The following is a 23389-nucleotide window of genomic DNA, read 5'->3' as shown; positions in this document are numbered from 1 at the left end:
TATGTCGGTGCATTGTAGCAAAGAGATGAGTTAAAGATTTTGATGAAGGCAACCCGAGGTAATAGGCAGTACCAGAGCTGTGGGATCTAATCGGTAATTATATCTTTAGTGATGACGCTTTGACTTCAGTATAACACAATCCAGTCATTTCAGGCCATGGCAACACTTGAATACATAAAACCTTGACTCTATCATCCATTTTTTTTTTTACCCATTTAACCTTTGAAGCTCATTGGCCAGGAGCTTATACTATCAGTTTACATTGGGCAGTTTGTGGGGTAGACACAAGACAGGTCGTCAGTATCACATGACAGATGCACACAAACATATAATGTTTGTTTATAGTTGTATATTATTAAACCATTCGTACTTATACATACACCTAACATTGAGCTGAATAAACATTACATAGAGGCAAACAAGAGGGTTACACATTGCATGTTACTGTGCACTCTTCAAATGATAGTATTGTAGGAGCGCTGGAATGAACGCAGTCGACAAGGTCTATCTTTTTGGCTGCACACCTCTGTGGCCGTTTATTCCACTCTCAAACATTTTCTCCATTGACACTTTCTGCAAAGCCAGCCCTTAACCCGTCCTTTACTGACTAGCTGGAATTATATTGCATACATTAGCCATTTTGTTAGTGCACGTTTCATTCTTCTTGGCCCATGTTTGTCCTTTATGGATATTTCAGCGGCCAAAGTTTGCCTTGCCATAAATAGCTGACGATTTTAAAACATCTTTCTGGTACGAATCCACTCGGAGTTCACATCAGAATGGACTATTCAGGGAAATGGTAAAGGCAACCTTTTCAAGTTAGAAAATGCTGAACTGTACTGTTTCCTTTTTCCCTCAAATGAATTGTGCACCCAAATTCAGTGGAACATCATGAACAGAACTGTGTCAGCTTATGCATACTCATTTGTAGCCCCAGGATTTTGCTCCACTTTCAACGGAGCAAAATGGGTTGTGGGCCCCGAGGCTATTCATTTTCAGTTCAGCCATTCTTCTGAAGACCATAAGGATTTTAAATCCACCTACTCCTCAGACTGATGAAAGGAATAATCCACATTTTGTCAACCTATACTTGTGGCCTGCTGTATGACATTAGGAGGAGTGGCCAGTACGTCTCAGTGTTCATCATCACACTGTACATTGTCAGGGAGGAAATGTACAGATGTCACATTTTATTTATGGTGATGCTTTTGAACAGCCATAAAAATAAAAAAAACTATAGCCACAAAGGGCAAAGCTGGGTTAGGTAGTTGTTTAGCAAATTAAATCATCAATTTACTTCACTATTTTGTTTATACTGCCTCTACTCAAGTGTTTAAGAAAGTGGGTGTTTGTTTTCAGCCTAAAACAGTGCACCATAGTAATGCTAGGCATTGATTGCTGGTTTGAAAATATTGCAGCTAAACGTATCTAGCGCAATAGTTTTGGATTGTTGAATGTGCTCAAATGTTTTTCTGGGAACAGCGGCTCTAAAGAATTGATGTTAAGGCTGCTTTTGGTGTTTAGAGAATAAAATAAAAATAGTAACCTATCAGTCAACATGCGTTGTCCAGTTAGATTCAGTATTGGTATTGAAACTTTTATTTTCGAACACCCTCATTAAAACATTTCACAAGATATTCATTCTGATACGAGCCATATAGGAAGAGTAAGGTGTGTGTGTGTGTGTGTGTGTGTGTGTGTGTGTGTGTGTGTGTGTGTGTGTGTGTGTGTGTGTGTGTGTGTGTGTGTGTGTGTGTGTGTGTGTGTGTGTGTGTGTGTGTGTGTGTGTGTGTGTGTGTGTGTGTGTGTGTGTGTGTGTGTGTGTGTGTGTGTGTGTGTGTGTGTGTGTGTGTGTGTGTGTGTGTGTGTGTGTGTGTGTGTGTGTGTGTGTGTGTGTGTGTGTGTGTGTGTGTGTGTGTGTGTGTGTGTGTGTGTGTGTGTGTGTGTGTGTGTGTGTGTGTGTGTGTGTGTGTGTGTGTGTGTGTGTGTGTGTGTGTGTGTGTGTGTGTGTGTGTGTGTGTGTGTGTGTGTGTGTGTGTGTGTGTGTGTGTGTGTGTGTGTGTGTGTGTGTGTGTGTGTGTGTGTGTGTGTGTGTGTGTGTGTGTGTGTGTGTGTGTGTGTGTGTGTGTGTGTGTGTGTGTGTGTGTGTGTGTGTGTGTGTGTGTGTGTGTGTGTGTGTGTGTGTGTGTGTGTGTGTGTGTGTGTGTGTGTGTGTGTGTGTGTGTGTGTGTGTGTGTGTGTGTGTGTGTGTGTGTGTGTGTGTGTGTGTGTGTGTGTGTGTGTGTGTGTGTGTGTGTGGAATGTCCAGGAGCAATCCCCTTCTGTCTTCTTGTACTGCATCATCAGCTCCCTTGTTCCGGCATTCTTTGTGACCTGGTTGTGTTTCAGCTCCATTTACCATGCATCACTTCCCCACAGCACTTAGTTGGACTCCCACCCATCAACCAGACAAAAAAAACCACATGCACTTACAGTATCATCTCGCATCTGTTTTGCACTAGTCAAAACTTTCAAAATGGGATCACTTTAAACATGGTAAGAGAACTGACATACGTTAATATTAAATTTTTTACCTGGAATTATCTGTTAATGTTTATTACCTAGTTCTTTCATTTTGAGTAACCAAATATGATCTAAAAGTTGAACTTTTTTTCGATTCTACATCAACCAGCTTCACAGCGCACATCCAGTCCAAGAAGGGTAACAGTAAATGAGTGAAGTAAGGTTTGGACCGGATCTTTACACCCCAGCCTGTAGCATTATTAAGCCAAGAGCAAGCATTCAGAAGTGTGGTCCCCCTTAAAAAATATGGCATGGATTTGGACTTATTAAGCTAAAACAACCCATCACAAATGGATTGGGGCAGCTCACTGACAAACTGCTAGTTATTACATTACATTACATGTCATTTAGCTGACGCTTTTATCCAAAGCGACTTACAATAAGTGCATTAAACCATGAGTCCAAACTCAGAACAACAAGAATCAAGCAAGTACAATTTCTTCAATAACGTTAAACTACAGAGTACTATCCGTACGTGCCATTTAAATGCTACTAAAGTGCTAAACAACAAAGTGCTATCGGTAAGGGACATTTAAGTGCTACTAAAGTGCTACTACGGCTCTACCTTCCCTATTCAAGGTATAGTCGAAAAAGATGTGTTTTTAGTTTGCGATTGAAGATGTAGAGACTTTCTGCTGTCCTGATGTCAATGGGGAGCTTGTTCCACCAATGAGGAGCCAGCACAGCAAACAGTCGTGATTTTGTTGAGTGTTTAGCTCGAAGTGAAGGAGCTACAAGCCGATTGGCAGAAGCCGAGCGAAGTGAACGGGCTGGGGTGTACGGTTTGACCATGTCCTGGATGTAGACCGGACCCGATCTGTTTGCAGCACGGTACGCAAGTACCAATGTTTTGAAGCGGATGCGGGCGGCCACCGGTAACAAGTGAAGGTCGCGGAGGAGCGGTGTAGTGTGGGTAAATTTCGGGAGGTTGAAGACCAGTCGAGCAGCTGCATTCTGGATGAGCTGTAGAGGTCGAATGGCATTTAGACCTCTAAATTAGACATCCCTTTAAACATGTTGCCAGTCTGATAGTTAGAGCTGGTCCGTGGTGAATCTGTCACTACTGGTTATACTGGCGGCTTTGAGCACAATGTGGGTTGGCCTAACTCAAATTGAGAGGGTATAGGGGTCGGAGAATGCTTTTAAATATTGCAGAGTTTTCTTCCGATGGCTGGAAGAAGAAATGAGGTGGTTCTCTCCAGACAGAGTGCTTTTCTAAAAGCCTTTCCAGTTGCATCAAGACCTGAAAGTGCAGTCCTATTGTAAGCCCGGCAAAAGAGTATTGGAGCCATCTGCCGTTTCACCATTCTGGTGAAGAAAAAAATTAACATTTTAAAGCGACTGTTTTTCATGGCTTTTTGTCAGGTCTGAATGAGATCCCATAACCTTGTTTGCTTTTGAGATTTCACACCTTGGACGTCCTCTGTGTGGCAGAATTCATCCCAAGTGCAAGTCCAAATTAAGCTGTGAGGAAACGACTAACTTTATCAGACACGTGTTATATTGTATTTCATTTCCATGTTTGCCGCTCTGAGTTATTGCAGTGGCCAGCTCGTCTGCTGACAGCACAGGGTCTCTCCCTCGCACAGCCCTGCGTGGCATCTACACTCTGCACACTCAGCTTCTAGCCGCTAGTCAGTTTTGATTATTTGTTTACCAGTATGGGCTTGGTCTGATCTAAGTCAGACTGACCTAGATTTGTGTGAGGTGCCAGCCTATCCTCTGGTGTTGCAGCATCACCACCACCACACACAGCGCCTCCTGCTGATCCACCACCCTCCTTCCTGATTTTATCCCAACATTTGTCTGTTAGCATAAGCCTGCCTGTCAGGATGTCCTGTGCAACCTGTTATTGTAATGCGGCTGATTGCATAGCCTGGTTCAAAGCCTGGATGGACACTGACGAGTGCAATAGAGGTAGCAGAAAGTGGATTTGTAAAGTGTGTGTGTGTTGTCGCCACATCCGCTGAATGTTTTGATAAAGAGAGAGAACGAGAGAGAGAGACACACACACAGCTAGGGAAACACCCTTTAAAAAGGAAACGCCTGCTTTCGAGAGGCTACACGCTTGTGTTAAGGTGGAGGCAGCGTGCTGACACAGATGATCAGTAGCAAAGCACTGCCACAGCCAACTACTGAGAGTCTCGCTTCAACAAAACGTCCATTCCATCCCCTTCTGTACCTCATATTGTATGGCTCTAGGAACAGCCAATCTACCACAACCTTAATGTCTCTCTAAAGCACTAGACTGTAAGATCGAACTGAAAAGTGAGGAGGAACAATTGGACCGGTGAAACGGGATGCGATCCTCGTGAAGGCGAGGGGTTGGGCAGATGGTATCCAAGCAGGAGTATTATGCAAAATATTGCAATAGTGTATAGTCCTATACATTTTCTTTGCACTTGCAACAACACTGCTCAAAACCTCCAGTGTACACGGTGTCCTGTCAGCAAGGATGTTCCAATCACATTTGTTGGTCTTTGACACTTGCATGCACCCTGACCCCAAATACAGAAAACACACACTCCAAGACAACTGTTTCTACATCGGAAGTGGCTCAGTCAAAGTGAATATGGTCAAACTCCTCGTTGCAATTTGTTTGTTTCGTGAGCTCAGCAGTTAACAATGTTGGTTTCAGTGTTTTAACAGCCACATTTACGTCACCTGGAGTACCAAGAAAGAGCACATGAATTAAGGATTTGGGATGGTTCCATGCTAGTATAGCAAGTATCAAGGCAGGCAGGAAAACTAAAGGCATAAAATAGTGAAGACGTTTCAGGCAAATATCATACTTATATCTGACATTTTCAATCAAACGTTTTTAATTACTAAAGTGATTCTCCATGCGTGTACAATTGGAAGCTGTGTTCTTAGTTTTTTTTGGGGCTTGACACACATTGTGATTACATTAATATTACAATGGAACACTACTAGCCAGGCTTTAAATCCATTGAAGACCCATTTTGGACTTTGTAGAAGGATATTATATGGTCCTAAATATGTATTGTCATATCCGGCCTGCTCATTCTGCACTATATAAAGGAGACGCACAGTAGTCAGGACTTGTTTCTCATTACGCGGTTCGACAAAAATCTCTTAAGTGTGGGTCTAACCTAAAAATACAGCGCAGTAACTTTAAAGTGAAATTGTGCTCAAGGGGAAATTTGCTAGGGATGACCCCCATGACTGACAATTATCATTTGATTTAGTTTCCTGTCCTCGCCAATCACGTCTCTTAGATCATTACAATATTGCGACAGCAGTGGGTCATTTGTTTTGTTTATACGTTTCCAAAAGACAGGCTTATTGTACTGGACTGCATTATGTTGTGCCACATTTTCTGTGCCTGACTCCCTGTACAATATGTACAGCACTTGGTACTGTATGCTCATTTGTACAGAGTATTTGGCTGAATACCAGATGAGCAAAGCTATATTTTGGGAAGGCCAAAAAACACAGGGCGGCGTAGGTGTAGGCTGTCTCTGCTCAGTCGTCAATGCTGGGAAGCTAACTGAGCCTTGCTCCTCTTCACCGAGGGGTTAATTAGCAGCTCCCCTCCCAATTGTCCTCTGCTTGTTCACTCTCATTAGTTTAATCTGGCTCTGTCCTCCACCTTGCCTCTCTTGCCTCTATCCTCTTGTGCACCAGAACATCTCACCGCCTACCCGACTCCTTATGTCATTAGGGTGGAGCCTTTTGTCTTCCCCCAAAAAATCTACTGTCAAACACATCTAAACCATCGTGAGCTCTCTATCCTTTCACACCTGCTGCCCTACTGTATTTATTTAGCCATCGTCGTTGTTTTTATTCATGAAATATTTGATATTAAGTGTCCTCGGTATCGCTATCAGAGGTCCCCTTTTGATGGTCATTGTGGTAATAAGGTGGGCATATTCGTGTTGTCCTTTTCCAGAACATATAACTTCAACGGTAAAGGCAGTTTTTTCATTTTTTTACCTGCTTATACTTTGAATAGATTTACCTTTTTTAATGCAACGTACTATTTTTAAAACATTTAGACAATTGTGAAATTCCTTGTTTCGCATGATCATTGCCATTCAGGAAGGAGAAATACCAACGAAGTGTGTTTGTGAGCGTGGAGTCAAATTACACTTCCTCTCTCCTTGTCACTGTGTTGTGCTTGAGATGTTGGCGCTGATAGGAGTGGCTGGAAAATGTGAAGTCTGCTCCCCTCCTCCTCTTTCTCCGTCTCCTCCCCCACCACCTCTAAAAATAGCTGGCAGAAAGAGAAGGCAGCGCAGTCGAGGCTGTATCTGTTGGGCTGCCAGTGGTTTCAACACTCCCACCAGCAGCACAAGGGAGAAAGAGTCTAATACGAATTGCCAGTAACGACTGCTGCTGTATTGTATGTACGTTTTTGGCGGTGGAAATTATTTTAATCTTCAAATCTGTACATTTCTTCAATTAGACATTAACCTGTTTCGGGAATTGTTGCATTTTAGAGACACGGTTGAGCACAGGCGCGATGAGAAATATATGCAATGCATTGATACAAAGCAGTCTGAAACCAACCCAATTTTGGATCCGTTTTCCCCCCCGGACCTAACAGTGGAATGTTCTTTACAGGCTGCATTGATCACCTGACCTTAGCCCAACTGATCATGTGTTTCACTTGTTTCAACCAAAATTGGAGAGGACAAAGTCCCTTTAAATAAGAATAAAGTGAAGATGACAAAGTCCCTTTTAAATAAGAATAAAGTGAAGATGACTTCACTACAGGCTGGGCAGGCCATTACCAGGAAGGACATCAAGCCTTCAGTCGTGTAAATGGATTGTAGATATCTAGCAGTTATTGATTCAGAATTTTTGTAACTAAATATGTTATTCATTTCAATATATTTACCTTAAACATAAATTAGATTTGGTGTGCTTAAGTTGGCAGGTTATTTTCTAAAAGGAACCCATATGTATTTATAGACCCATATAACACCCATTCCACACCTTCCTATTTACCATCTCGTAGTCACCTCTTCAATTGGTTTGTGATATATCTACGACACCTGAATTGTGAACAACAAATGGGTAGGGTTGGGTACCGAAAACCGGTGCCAATATGCTACACAATAATTGCGTGTAAAGGGGGGAACAAGTCAAATGTAATGAAACATCTTGCAACACATAACATTCACTTGAAAGCAGAGGCATGCACCGTGTTCGACCGTGAGCGTGAGCCCGTGCCGAGCACATCAGCGGGCAGTCTGGGAGCTCCCTGGCACCGGCGATGGCAACCATCTCCAAAAGTCTGCATTCACTCCCATCAAGACCAGACCCTGTAGCCTGGTGGTAGATGAAGCGTATTGTCTGCACTTTGAGACACATACCTATGTGTACAGGCCTCATCAACACCATCTGAGAGGGTTTTCTCCTGTGCAGGACATGCAGTCAGTCAGGAGAGGTGTCGTATTTTGCCAGAGAAGCCAAATATGTTCATATTTCTGCAAAAAGAATTGCTGAAGTTTGAAGCTGTATACAGAGTGTGTGTGTTTTGTATTTCTTTATATTTATTTAAGTATACTGTAAACTGTTATTGTTCATAGATTGAAGTTAAAAAGTTTGAAGCCACGGATTTTGTATTTATATTTATAGTATACTTTTAAACAGTTAATATATTGTTCAGGTTGATGAAAAAAATGGGCCTTGGCAATAAATAAAAAAGCCTTTCTTTAATGTCAACAATCGTTGTTTTGTGTTTAAAAAAGTATCGGTTTAGGCACCGGTATCGTTCTAAAAGTATCGGTTTAGCACCAGTATTGGGAAAAGCCCAAACGATACCCATCCCTAGAAATAGGTTGAAATCTGCAAGATGAGAACTAACGTTAGCTGTTGGCACAGTCCTGCTTGGCTGAAGACGGAGCGAACAGCATTGCGACATTTGGTACAGCAAATTTTATCAGGCCTATTATATTGTAATTCATTCCCATACATACTGCTCCGAGTGATCGCAGTATTTAAAATAAAATACATTTATGCCTTTCCTTGTGTATTTTTTCCATATATATTTTCAAGTTGGCTAAATCTCTTAATTGATATTTATTTTTTAATAGGCCTACATTTTCCATTTTCCGACAAGTACGTTTGGCAATCAAGCAAGTAAAACATCTCAGCTACTTGAGCCTTGAACTTTTAAAGCCAGGACAATCAGCGCTGGCTTGCAGACCGAACGGATGCGGTTCACATGTTGTCGATGCCACACGACTTGTGTGACCAGTCGGCAACGTTTAGCACTGCCAACTCTGCACCCATAGTTCTTGGGCCATGGGAAGACGCTACCCCAAGATCAAGTATGTTTATGGGAGCAGAACCTGTGGCCCTTTGTGTGGCTTCTGCACAGAGCTGGGCGAAAATATCAGAAGGACAACAGTCTTTACAATGAACATATTTGGATTGGCGGTATAGGATTACTCTACTTGGGTGTTCTAGAACAACAATTCAAGAAAAATCCTTGGATTTCACGTGTTCCCGTGTGATCGTTGAGTTATTCATACATTTCAGTGTACGTGAATCACCCTAACCTAGAACACCGGTCGGATGTTACCGTTTTCAAAATATTGACTAGTTGATGTCTTTTGTTGAAAAGGACACTGGTAGGTTACATTAACTCTTAATCAGAGGGATATTACAGAAAAAAACAAGAATTAGTCAGTGATATGACCATGAGATTTTTTTTATCACCAAGATTAAGGGTTAAGGCGCCTTGCTTAGGTGCAGACCCATTTAGCAGCGCTGGCCAATCAGGTGACAGGTAGCTACTGAGATGTCCGGGGCTTGAAGGATAAGGTGTTCATTCAGAAGGTCTCAACACTCTCCAAGACAAAGGACTTGTATCGAAACAGAGAGGTAAGGTGCGTTTGCAGTGCAAATGGTGCTGTAGTTGGCTTGTATTTGAGAGAAGGGCAGTGACGTTAATTGGTTTGCTTTAAGGAAATTTAGTTTTAGAAGAAAAAATTGTGAGCGGAATTGATCCTTGAAATGAGTAAGAGAGAGTATCAAAGGAAGACAGTTCCTGAACGTATTTCCACCGGATGGGCTTCACTGAAAATATATATCATCCTGGTTAACTGTAACTATATGAACATCTGATTTTGAAAGTTTTCTGACTTACTGTGACTTTTACAAGCATTTCTAGTTGTAATGATTACACAGTGTATTCCATCAGTGTCCAACAAGCCTGTTGGCCAGAGTTCAAAATTGTTCCAGAAGTATTTTTCTTCTTGACTAGAATTTGTCTTCGTTTTATGAAGAGTGAAAGTGTCAGTGCTAAGAGTGTCAACCAGAGGATTGAGGTCAGCAGGATAGCCACTGCTTTTAGGATCATCAGCAGGTTTTGTCTTAACCGGATTTGGCTGGAGGAGCTGAATCAACTGTGTCCCAGGATTACAGGGATGACATTGGAGGAGAGTTTAGAGTCCAGAGGCCAGAGCACTGACGGCTTCGTCAAACCTTGCCCATCATCGGAGGACTCGGGGTTCCGGTAGTGCACCGAAACCAAAGCTCGTCTCCAGTAGTGTTGCTCTGCTTTCTCTATATCTGGACTCTTATTACTTGCTTCTTTTGTCAGTAAAGGCGGTATGTTTTTATTATTTATTTTTGCCTTGGCTGTTGAGTAATGGTTATCAGCTGCTTCGTGTTGCCCAAGGGTTTGCTATTGTTTGTGAGGGAAGAAAAAACAAATTCAACATCATCTTCAAAAATGTTCTCGTCAGCCTAAAGTAGCTGCAGAGTGCTTGTTGCTAGGTAACAGTTTGAAGATGGCAAGGACAAGTCTTGAGTCTTGTCTCTAAAGTGTTGGGCAGTTGTGATTCCCTGTAACTTTTGTCTGGATTGAATTTCGGAGACGCTATGTGATACTCGGCTGCAATTTGTCCATCATTTCACCACGGAAGACGACGCACAAAAGGTCTTTGCACTTTGGCCAAGTCCTCATGCGATTTGGCGCGTTTAGAGTAAAAAAAGAAAAGCTAACAGTGTAAATTACTTAATTGTAACTTTGAATATATGTTAAGCCTCTCATTTCTTGTCTCCCCAGATCAGCAAGAGTCTCGGCGGCGGAGCGAAGCACATCATTAGCAGAGGAAAATGAGTGAACTGGATCAGCTACGCCAGGAGGCTGAGCAGCTGAAGAACCAGATCAGAGTAAGGCCTAATTTAATGTTTTCTATTTAGATCTATAGGTTTACAAATCCACGTTTGGTGCTCTGTTGATGAAAGCTTCCCATTTTAATGCCTCTCCGTGTTGACATAATAAAAATATAGAAGATATTAAGCCATTTCAGCCAATCACAGTAAAAATGTGTTTGTGCTTTAAAACACAGATCTGTCTTTGTTAAGTGTCCGAAAGATCTAAAGGCTTTTACAGCCAATTATGTTAACAGTGGATCAAATTCACTGAATTCATTGCTGACAACGCTGTTAATAGCCACCAATGACTGAGGTGGGATGGCAATATTTCATCATGATCCACTGTACTATATTTCACAGATGATTAATGAGACTTTAAGCTGTCTGCTAAAGCCCAAACAGGGTTTCCATTTGCATCATTGTAGTGATATGCAGCCTAATGAGATTTCATCTGAATTGTTATGATGCGGAGTATAAATGCTGTCATTTTCTTAGTTTTATTGCTCCATAATTGCATAATGACATTTATTTTATTTTTTAAATGGTTGGTATTATGGCTACAATGCACATGAGCTGAGGTCACACAATTATATCTATTTTTTTTCTTTTTCATTTTGACATTAAGTAATGAAGGAACCACAATATTATATCAGTTTGTGACAGACACGGGGCAAATTGTATTACCAGTACCGAAACTATACCTTTTCAGGACACTTTGTGCTATAGACACAATTTGGTTTATCGGGCGGTGACAGAACATTGTGATGCACTGATGGTCACTAACAGATTTTAATTGGTTGTTGTGTTTCAGGATGCCAGGAAAGCGTGTGCGGATGCTACCCTGTCTCAGGTAAGATATTATTTATTTATATATATATATATCTATATATATATATATTATTTTTTTTATTTTTATTTTTTATTACTATGATTAAATATATTATACAATGTACTAATATCATCTTTGATGTTTTTAACCGTGGTGTTTATACTAAGTGCGTGATTTGAAGATTTTTTTGTTTTTCACAGTAATACTTCTTTAGAATGCAAATAGCTGAACATTTTTTGACTTTTTCTCATCTTAATATTGTTTAGATCACAGCTAACATCGACCCTGTTGGCCGAATTCAGATGCGCACTAGACGGACACTGAGGGGGCATCTGGCTAAAATCTATGCCATGCACTGGGGCACTGACTCAAGGTAATCTCATTCCACTCCATTCTGTCCATTAACTAAATAGTTCATCCCATCGGCCCAGCCCCCTCGCCTAAATACAGGAAGTTAATATAAAAGCAAGCTTGACCGTCTTTGTGCTTGTCACTTCTCCCGAGGGTCCTCGTCAAACCATGACATTCTACAATAGCCCACTCTTTACATTTGTACAAAGCGATTTATCAGATTAACATATACTCAGTGTTCTAACAATTCAAAAGCAGGATATTTGTGCACAATAGTTAATGCATTTTTGTTGAATGCACATCGGGCATGCATCAGTCACTATCGTTGAGTATGTCTACTGTGTTGTGTGTCTGTGTGCTGTGTTTGTGTGCATTGGGGGTGGGGTATGTGGGTAGGGAAAATACTCAAAATGGAGTCAGCCTTTGTTAGAGCTATGTTGAAGCTAGATAGGCAAGGAAGATGAAGCAACACTCCGTTCTTCACATATAACGCCTTTTTCCCTGGAGTTGTGCACAGCTCTCACCTCAGCAACCAACAAGTTAATCACTGTGGTGCCGGTGTGCGTCAGTCCACAGAGGGACCATTGCAAACTGCAATGTCACCTCATCATCCTTTCACTCGTACAACTGTTGTTTCATCTGTTAATGTTTCACCTCCCGGAGGAGTTGGGGTATTTATTAGACCACCTGCTGAGATTCAGCCACCCAGAAAGGTCACATGGAGATGTTTTGACCCATGGTCTAAGCTAAGTCCGCTATTTTTAGCCCCATGGAGGCGCTACTTTGGATTCAGTCTGTCGATTTAAACAGTTTGAGAAACAAAACCATCGTTGGTTCAACTTCCCCTCGTAAATCAAGTTAAATGTCAGGGGTCTGAACAAAAATTGTTCCTATAAATTAAATGCCTGTAAAAGGCAACATTTTGTAGTGAACAAAGAAAAATCTGTAGCCCAAATTTACGGTTGCACTATTCAACATTAACTATTTTTATTAGTTATTCTCAGTCCGAAAGCCAAGATCGGCATCTTACTAATATGACAAATATTCTGCGCCCAACTTTACTCAATAGCCAAGATCAGTGCCCTTATTTATCGAGGGAAGAGCTGGGTTCTTCCTTTCTAGTTTTATCTCGCTGCATGGGAGAAATATGACATTGCAGTCTTCACAAAAACTAAATTATTGTCGAAAAATAAAAAAAGATTTGGTACAATAGTACTTGGTATGACGTGAGAAGGAGGTTTTCAGCGTTTTCATAACCACAGGTAGTTTTGTTTTTTGTTGTCTGTTTGGCTTTGCTGATATAATTTCCACACAACTCAAACACCAACTGAAAGAATTATGAAAATATCATAATCATCATTTTGTCAGGAGTCAGCCCACTCATTAATTTTTAATTTTTCTTCTTCTAATCAACAAAGACTGCTATATTTGGATGTATTGAACACCATAAGTAATATAAAAGTGAAATATATGGTTTGGTACATGAGAAAATTCAAATTGCCCAAATGCCCATTTCGCCTAATTTATCTGTACTAAAACCTCTCTAACTTTGTTCTGCTTTACTTTTTTAAAGTCGAACTTTTCAGAGAGACTGATCACATAGTGAGCTATGACCTGAGCTTTTCTGTTTCTGTGCATCTTTCAAAGAGATAATCATCCTGAAAGTGGGTTTTTTTCTAGGCGAACCTGGAAATTCAACTTTTGCTGTCTTTCATCTTTATTTACTCTTAACCAGTAACATATATACTAATATGTACACATCTGAACAGAAGCCCATATGTCTTGCCTTTATTATAACACATTATTCAAATAGCCTTTGTGGTTGCAGAGCTACACCCTTTTTAGTTTGGGTATGATATTTCGAGCAGAAACCTAGAAAATGGCTTGGGGCTTAAAAGGTTAAGCTGAACAGAACTACAGCTAAGCACAAACTCGTCTCCTTGTGTTTGAGTAACAAGTCAAACAGACCTGATGAGTAAAGCAACACACACTGATTGGGAATTCAAAATCAGGGCTTTACAAACATTGGGTGTCAGTTCTGACGTGAAAGGGAGCATCTCATTGCATTGTGGTGTGTGTGTGTGTCTCTCTCACTCTCGCTCACACACTCTCTCACACACACACACACACACACACACACACACACACACACACACACACACACTGAGGCCAGTGTCCAGACCACTAAGTTTCCATTTTAAACGCATATTTCTAAGTTTGAAAACTCCGGGGTGTTACGTCCTATTGTGGACGGTCGTAATCGGACAAGTTTGGAAACGATGGCGTAGACCCCACGTTTGCTTCTTAATTGGGTCTTAGCAGTCACAACATCTCCTTCTCTGATTCGTCACACCCCTATCACATGACTCTGAGCGACAGTTCGACCTCGTCTTCTGTCCAAGCAAAGAAATCTCTGGTCCCTCTTTTCGTCCATTGCTATTATTCCTCCGCAGTATTTTCTGCAACTAAACCAACTGCAGTGTGTTGAAAATAATGCTTCATGTCTACACTGTAAAGCCTATTTTAAAGTTAATTCATTTTCCTGCTTTTGACATAATCTTCCTTTTTATTTGCGTTTAATCTTAATTTTAAGGCTCAGAAGTTTGCTTTTATTTTTTTTAGACTAAAATTCCCAGCACAGACCAGGCTGTCCCTGGCTTATTATCAGCGGGAGTGTGCACATTTGAGCGCGTTACCGCCCTTGTGGTAGTTAAGATTTGCATAGTCCCATCGGGCCTTGGTGTGTTCACTCCTCCTATGTGTATTGGGACAGTCACTGTGGTTACTCTTGTTGGATTCACCCAGATAGCAGAGCCGTCACAGAAGGACCTGAGCGCTGTCTCTAAGCGCAAAGCAGGGTTAGCAACAGTTCCTATTAGAATGACTTTCCTTAACACTCAGACATTGCAGTTTGGGTTTTTGAGACCCATAAAACATACATTGAAAGTACTCAATCGTGTATTAGAATTACACAGAACTAAGCCAGTATGCCGCAGCTCTCTGGTGGTCCATTTTAGGATTAGCACTGTGCGTTCTGTGGAATACTGTGTTGTTGATGCAGCAGCAGCTTTAAAAATAATGCCGTGACATATTTATCTGGTATACAGGTGCTGGATTAAAAGCTTTTATATTCATTACCTGCTTAAACTCCATGCAACATGGTGCATGTCCATTAGTTAGTCCACGTTTTTCTCATTCACTGTTGTTGCCTTTGCAGTTTTCTTTGTCTGTTTTGAAGAAAGTTTTTTTTGATATTCAAAATGTTCATAAACCAATAGCAATACCGTCACATTTTGTGTGTATCAATCACTGTTATTTGCATTACTGAAGGACAGATGACAGGAACTTAGTGCCAATATATAACTAATGTATACATGAAGATATCCATCACAGACGCAAGATGCTTTTTTTTGTACGTGATAAACTGCCTATTCAAAAAAAGACTGGTCCTTTTGAATTGTTCTTTAATTTAAACTGTCTTATCTATATTTTGTCAGGCTTTTGGTCAGCGCCTCCCAGGATGGCAAACTCATTATTTGGGACAGCTACACCACAAACAAGGTAAGAAGTCTCACATTTCCAAAGAACTAAACCAATCTCAATGTGGTTATTCATTGTCTTTATCTGGTAATCAAAGCTTAAATCGGCAATACCCATTCCTCCCCCTTCGCCTGCAGTTAATTTCATTTAGGTTGACAGAGTGCTGAGTTTATTATAAAATAATTCACGATTGTTTGAGGGTGCCAAGTAATGCTATTTTTAGTGGGCATTGTGCCCTTGAAAGGTTAAGTTAATATTGCGGACCAACTATCTCTCTCTCTCTCTCTCTCTCTCTCCCTCTCTCTCTCTCTCCCCCTCCCCCTCCCCTCCCCCTCCTCCCATCTGTCACTGCATGCATCTAATATTAAATCTTCCTCCTGTCTTCTAGGTCCACGCCATCCCGTTGCGCTCCTCCTGGGTGATGACGTGCGCCTATGCCCCTTCTGGGAACTATGTTGCCTGTGGAGGCTTGGACAACATCTGCTCCATCTACAACCTGAAGACCCGTGAGGGAAATGTGCGTGTCAGCCGTGAGCTGGCCGGACACACAGGTAGGCTGGACACATCCGCTAACATGAGCCCATTCACCCATCAATCGCAGGGTGTTCAGGAAGTTGGATCAATACAGTAACGTTTGGAACCTTCAGGAATACTGACTTTCCATAAGCACCCAGGAGTCTCTGCTTATATGTACTAATCATGCTAGGCTTAGCAGTAAAACTACAGAGAATACATTTTGGATGGAATTAATGTTAAAACTACTCTTAAGATCCTCAAGAGCTTGACCAAATGTCACTGAGAAGTAACTGGAAAATGGAAAACATCAATATGCAACACTCGGAAGGATCATGTTCACCCAGCCGGTGTGCACAGACTTTTACTAAATATCATGTTGTCGTTATTGTGGAGCACTTATCCTCTGCATTTTGGGAGAACGTTTGCTTTCCACAGAGTCTCTTCATTTATGTGACAATGAGATAAAACCCATGAACTAAATCCATTCAGTTATTGTCTTAAGTGACATTGTTCTAACCTCATGTACTGGGAGGAAGCCCACATATTTTCATATCCGAGAGATGCCCGTCACATGTTGTGTCCTTCATAAGTTGGTCGAGCCCCATCCCAGCTCAAACTAATGAAAGTGTTGAGCTCTTGGGCAAGGAGCATTCATCTGATCAGTGTCACATGATGCAGGAAGTGTGTCAGCATTTTAGTTATAGTTCTTGCTATAGGGAGGGGTACGCACACTCCGCCAGCGAGGAACGGGCGAACTATGCAAGCAAGTCATGAACCGGGAGATACCCTACAGCTTTTTCTTTTTTTTTCTGTTTCTGGGAGTAAATTAGTCAATTCATCTACTCCACATCACACATTGAATTATCTGAGGGTGTGATGGTCATTTGGACACTCTGTGCAGACAGTAAAGAAAGGAAGCCTCTACTTGTTAATGCTTTCGAAAAGACAGTTTGTCACGAATGAGTTCTTCAAGCCGTGTGTTCGATTACCTTCAGGTTACCTGTCCTGCTGTCGCTTCCTGGATGACAACCAGATCGTCACCAGCTCTGGAGACACCACCTGGTGAGTTATGATACTGCACCCAATGCAACCCAATACTACATCACAATCTAACACCTGTTTAGCACAATTTAATACAAAATATAGAATTAGATATAGGGCAGTTGTATTTATTTGTGTTGTATTGTGAGATGTTCCTTAGTATCCTCAACACTATATACGGAAACATTATACCTATCAAGTTTCCCAGATTGATATTGAGATTATCCGTCAATGCAATCTATATACTGGTAATCTTAAAGCCAAGTCAACCGTAAGCCTCTAGTGCTATACAGACGTCACACGGCTACCAGCTTCACTTCGCTGGTCGATCCGTTTCCTTCTTGAATGTTGAAAAGCGTGAAAGCGCTCCAGATGTTGTCTTGTATATTGCGGCTGTAATTTGACTTGGCATGGTTACTGGAAACCGGTATTAAACAGGCAAAGGTCAACCCTAACCCTGCTAAATTATTATAGACTGGTTCTTTTATCTATACTTTTTAACCTCTTGGTGTAATTTATGATGACGCTGCAGCCTATGCTCTGCTCTGTGTCGGGATTGAGCTCCAAGTACACACACACACAAACAAACGCACACACGGAGCGAAGTCGACGAACACCAGAGCAGAGAGGCCGCCGAAGATTAGTTGACGACAACTAGGCTTGTTACTGTCCTTTGGGATTAGAAGACAATTGTTAGGCTTTTTGAACAGGTAGATTAATACACCAGTAGAAAAGCAAGTTTATTGTCCAACGCTGCAATGCCTAATAGAAGCACGGTGCGCTAGCTCGGCTAATAGCGAATTGCTACAAACAAGTTAAAACTAAAGCTGCTTTGTTGCCAGTTTAGATTTGTTTCCATTGAGATATTATTGATTTTATATCGTGAATTTGCTGTTGTAAGCATTACTTTTGCTGCTCTCAAAACAAACAAATAAACTCACATGTAAATAATTTGTTTGTGTAATGAAAAGGAACCAATAAGAGTAGTCCTGGCAATACCATCCCTTAATTTGACGGTTCTTTCTGCTTTCTTGCAGTGCTCTGTGGGACATTGAGACTGGTCAGCAGACAACTACATTTGCTGGTCACACCGGTGATGTAATGAGTCTCTCACTGGCGCCCGACACCAGGCTGTTTGTGTCTGGAGCCTGCGATGCCTCAGCCAAGCTCTGGGACATCAGAGAAGGAATGTGCCGACAGACATTCACTGGCCACGAGTCGGACATCAATGCTATCTGCGTAAGGCCGCACACGCAAAAACTCTCTTTAACATGTTAAATACGAATCATACGATGGTGTCGAGTCTCAAATCTCCAAGTCGGGTCTATCAGAGAAAGTCTCAGGTTCTTGAGGGCAGGTTCAAGTAAAGTCACATGTTTTATAAGTAACCTGCAAGTCAAGATGCTGACAATGCCACTGCATTTGAATGTTTTCCTTTCAAAGCAGTGGTAATAGTGTTTTCTACATAGCTGAGAACAATTCCTAAGTTATACATTGTTAATAATAATATACAACAACTAAATATAGTCATTTGAATAATTTGTATCATCGCTCGGAAGTAAAGGATGTTTACACAAAAGTACCAACATTGAAACATCTCCTTTGTCCTTTGCTGCAGTTCTTCCCCAATGGCAACGCATTTGCCACGGGTTCAGACGACGCTACCTGCCGGCTGTTTGACCTGCGTGCTGACCAAGAGTTGATGGTTTACTCGCATGACAACATCATCTGTGGTATCACCTCCGTGGCATTCTCCAAGAGTGGCCGCCTACTGCTGGCTGGCTACGATGATTTCAACTGCAACGTCTGGGACACTTTGAAGGCCGACCGTGCAGGTAAACCACCACGCAAGACTAAAGAGTAGTGCTAGAGGATTATGTTGTGCTGATCATTTAAACTGATTTCAAAATATGAGCCTATTTCCAGGTCTGCTCCGTGGGCCGTCTGAATAACCAGCAGTAAATGTCAGTTTGGGTTCAGCCCCAGTCAAAAATGAGGTGTAGGAAGAAATATACCATATATGTCCCAGCTGTTGTTCAGAACCATCAGTCTCACACAAGTAATGTCGAGAACTTATCTATAGCGCGGTTTTAGCTCTCCTGTTTTCACACCTTTATGCACCTCGTCAGTTGCTGCAGAGAGTGGGGGCTGTCAATTTGTGGGTTTTGTTTTATTGTTACTAAAGTACACAACCAACCATCTAGCTGTCCAAACAGTAGGTTCTGTATATAAATTATTACCTGAAGCATGTTGAGGGAAAGTGTGTAGACTGAAATATATACTACTGGGAGGTGGGTGGTTTAGAGTTGTGAGTGAGGAGCCAGTGGCAGCATAAAACAGTCAATAAAAGATGTTTTTATAAAGTGAGAGTCACTGCAACCACGACAGGTCTTTGGAGCATGGAGCCATAACTGGCCACCGAACATGTTATGGAGTTTGCTGCAGCCGAATGCGAGATGAGCCGCGAACAGACACTGAGCTGCACACACCGCATGACCCTCCTGGCATACATTATACTAATAATAGTATTAATAATAATAATGTATACATTGGGTTTTGGGCTTGTCAGGGAAGACTAAAGGCATATTGTTTACAAAAATGTGATTGACTGTAACGTGGTGTGTCCAATTGCTAAATGTGTGCACAGCTTGTGTTGCGCTTTGTCCAAGACTCAGTCAGAATGTAACGATAGATGTTTTGACTTTGTATATCTTTATCTGGAATGTTGAACAGCTGAACAATGTCCTGTTAGAAACTAAATCATGAAGAGTTATGAGGTTTACTGAGTATTACAAATGTATACATAAGATTTCTTAAAACGGCTTGGAAAGTATTAACTCCTGCAGCCACAAACATTTCACTGGCACTACTCCATCTCGGCCTCAGCGCCCCCTGCTCCAGCAGTCAGGAGCCCCTGTGGAGGCATGAATACTTTACAGTTATTGATTGTATAGTGGGTCAGGGATCAGACGAGGCCCCCTTCTGAGCAGGCCATTTCAAACAAACACACACACTTATTTGATCCTTTTGTGGGTGGAATATTGATTACCAGCATATTGGGTCAGTATTAGCCTTCAATAAGTCTAATCGGGAATATTGGCTTCTCTTTGTGATGTGAACCAAATGACGAAAACACATCGGGTGTCACGACGACGAATGACGTGAAACCTTTACTGTTTTGTCACTTGCAGTGCTCGCTGTTGTCCAATAAGGTTGTTTATCCACGTCCATCCCGGCGAGTGGTGTTCATTAGGCTCTGGTGTCTCCGCAGGTGTCCTGGCTGGTCACGATAACCGGGTGAGCTGCTTGGGTGTGACCGACGACGGCATGGCAGTGGCAACAGGGTCCTGGGACAGCTTCCTCAAGATCTGGAACTAGAGTCGGAAGGTAAATGCAGAACTGAGGAATGTTCAGTGACGTGTGAGTGAAAAGGAGGTAATGGTGTACGGCATCAGCTACATGCAACCTTTGTATTGACTGCCATCTGGAGGTTGGGAATGAAGGTGCAACATATTAAACCAGTCGAGAAACCAAACATAATATCACATCAGCAATTGTTCATCCTGTTGGATGTATTTTTGCCATGCAGTGCCACTTTCTTTCTGTCTGCCTTTTCTTGCTACCAGAGCTTCAGAGATTATCTTGTGACATTGTTCTTGGCATTGAATTTGAGCATAAACACGAGTAAAACGTAGTAAAGTTAGCAATTTCTGTATGCAGTTTATGAATATTTGTAATCGCTAATAAAACAAAGGGATATGCTCATATGATCAACCATGGATTTAATGATTTTTACCTCACGTCGGCCAATGACTGACTCAGCTGAATAATGATAGTCACATATTTTTTCTTTGTTTGTTTCCAGATGGCATCTGGACTCCAAAGTTGAGTGGAAGACCATTCCAACATCACAATGTTCAATTTTATTGCATATCCAATCTTTTCAAAAACACCATGATACTGACTCCACACACCCCACAAATCTATCAAGGGCAAAAATTCTCTCTCTATCTCTCTGTCTATCTCTATCTCTCTATTCCCCCCCTCCCGCCTCCCCTTCTCATTTGAAAGAGCACAATTGTCTGTCACTCATTCAGCTACACAAATATAAAAGAAAATGCTTGAGGAATTTAGTGGAGGGGGAAATTGTGCATTCCTCCCATGACCATGGTCTGGTATTGTAGTAAGCCACCTCCAAGCAAACATGTCCTGCGTCCTCATTATACACAGGTCTGAGTGAAGGTTATTACATGACAGTGATCTAACTCTTACTAGCTTTTTGCCAATTTATTTTTTGTTTTTTTGTTAAAGAGAAGTAGATCAGTGAACTGTCAGTTCATGTTTAAATGAGGATCAAAGCTTTTGTTTTATTTCCTTGCCTCACATTTTAGAGATTGTTTTAAAGTTGAAAACTAGAAGAACCTCCAGATCACGTCATTTTAAATCCAGCTTTATCCCACTGGAGAACAAAGTGAGAGAATTGAGCTTCAACAGGGAGTCCTCAAGCCACTTCTGGCCCTTCTGTACATTTAGTCCCATTATACTTTTACCGTTTCTTTTTTTTCTTTTTCTTTTTCAGTGTAGTCCACAAATCTTTTTTTGCACAAAAATTAAACTTTGCATATATAGAATAATGTCTAAAGGAAAACAAGTTAACTAACCAAGCACATGCTGTTTATGATGATGAATGCTCGTTTTTAAAACGAAAAACAACACACACAAAAACACAACAAAACCATTTAAACCATTCTTACACCTTTTTTGTCTGGCAACAGTGTAGAATAATTAAATGAAGATTAACCCATCGGATCATAATCCACCCTGCCCCTCTTTTTTATTCATTTTGTTCCCCTCCTTTAATTTAGTTTTGTTTTCCCTGGTTTCTGTTGCCCGTGGTTGGGACCGGTGATGTGATTTGGTCAGGTAGGGAGTACCTCCACTTTAGCCCGGTTGCAATCCGGACGTTTCTCTTTTAACAGAGGTGCCCATTCCGTGCTTGGAAATGCAGTTACTACTCTGTGAATGACATGTTGTATAAATCAATGTTTGAAAATAATGATATTGAAACTTTTTAAGTTAAAAATGAAAAAAAAAGATTTTGGTTGTCTGCCATGGGTGGGTTATCTCTTAGAATCGCATGCTGTAGAATTGCTTAAAAAGGTGCATATGGAATTAAGTCCTTTGATGTTTTTCTTTAAGAAAATAACCTGTTGAATATATCAATACAATGGTATTTATATTTTTCTTTTTTCTTTTCCTTTTTTTCTTCCTTTTTTGTTTTTGGCTACTCCGTGCATACCTGATTCAACTAAAATGTCAAAGCTATGCACTTGAGGAGCGAACCCTGCAACATAAAAGGTTACTTGGTCCATACTTGGGAGGGATTCCACAAATTTAAGAAGTAACGTAAATGTTAGAATTGTACACATGCATACGTACATTCATTCACCTAAACATACACAATCTCAAATGGAACAAATGAATTTTCATTCCTTCTGTAGCAAACAAAATTCCACTTACAAAGAAAAACATTTTATAACAGGTTTTTTTCTGTCCTTTAATAAAAAATAAAATAAAAAAATCTTGCAGCATCTGAATGGCAGAATTTTCTGTTGTTCCCTTCTCCTTGTAAACAGAGACGCTCTTTCTTTAGCAGTAGTGACATTTTTTCCATTCTGTTTTTTTTCTCTGCGACATTCTGTACAAAAAAATGTGCTGTAATTGTGCGTTAGGCCTGGAGTTGGCAAAAGATAAAATGAAATAAAAAATATTAAAAATTAATTAAATTCCCTTTCCTTTTCTCTCTTTCTCCATCAAATAACTGTAGAGCTCTGCACCCCCACTCTTCCCTTTTCACCTTTTGTATTTAATTTTAAAGTCAGTCAGTGTACAACCGAAAGCTGGATGCAAGATAGAAACTATATTAAAATGTACTGTTATTTAAGATGTAATAAAAAGCAGTTTGAGATGACCTCCTGTGTTGAGTGTGATTCACTTAGAGCGGTTACCACTGAAGCTAGAATGTTGCAGACTGTTTGGTTTCCCCTGTAATTATGTTCAAGTCAAATAAACAATTTCTTATCCACTGTTGAATCAGCCTGGCTTCTCTGTCCAGTCATTTGCTCAGTCAACCTAATCGCTCGCTGGTCGCCATGTTTGTTCATCAGCATTTACACAAGTATGAAGGGACACCTTATATTCCTCTTTATATGTGTAGCTATTGTGAGGATGGAAAATTGACCCGAAGACTATAACCACCAACTTGTGATGTGTCCGTTCAGTGAACTGACGCATGCAGAGAAAAGGTACAGCCTGTGTGCTCGCAGTACTGAGCACAACTTCAGAGATCTCTTGGAAATACTCCCTGATCGTTGAATGTAATCTGATCTATTGGCCATAAGTATAAAATAC

The 23389-nt window shown here is 41.1% G+C and overlaps 1 protein-coding gene across 1 annotated transcript in view; it reads left to right on the top strand.

Annotated features, from left to right (window-relative positions):
* Window positions 1–22949, top strand: part of LOC117733203 (guanine nucleotide-binding protein G(I)/G(S)/G(T) subunit beta-1) — a 35382-nt gene extending 12433 nt beyond the window's left edge. Inside the window, exons 2-11 of the mRNA XM_034536658.1 lie at window positions 10610–10716; window positions 11513–11551; window positions 11797–11903; window positions 15379–15442; window positions 15810–15972; window positions 16933–16999; window positions 18016–18217; window positions 18597–18813; window positions 20250–20365; window positions 20844–22949. Of these exons, the coding sequence (XP_034392549.1) occupies window positions 10660–10716; window positions 11513–11551; window positions 11797–11903; window positions 15379–15442; window positions 15810–15972; window positions 16933–16999; window positions 18016–18217; window positions 18597–18813; window positions 20250–20356 (1023 nt within the window). The 5' untranslated portion in view covers window positions 10610–10659 and the 3' untranslated portion in view covers window positions 20357–20365; window positions 20844–22949. The remainder of the gene's footprint in view (window positions 1–10609; window positions 10717–11512; window positions 11552–11796; window positions 11904–15378; window positions 15443–15809; window positions 15973–16932; window positions 17000–18015; window positions 18218–18596; window positions 18814–20249; window positions 20366–20843) is intronic.
* The last annotated feature ends 440 nt before the right edge of the window (window positions 22950–23389 follow it).

This window comes from Cyclopterus lumpus, chromosome 7 (genome assembly GCF_009769545.1).
Source record: "Cyclopterus lumpus isolate fCycLum1 chromosome 7, fCycLum1.pri, whole genome shotgun sequence".
In the NCBI taxonomy this organism is placed as follows: Eukaryota; Metazoa; Chordata; class Actinopteri; order Perciformes; family Cyclopteridae; genus Cyclopterus; species Cyclopterus lumpus.
This window is presented reverse-complemented; position numbering and strand designations above follow the sequence as displayed.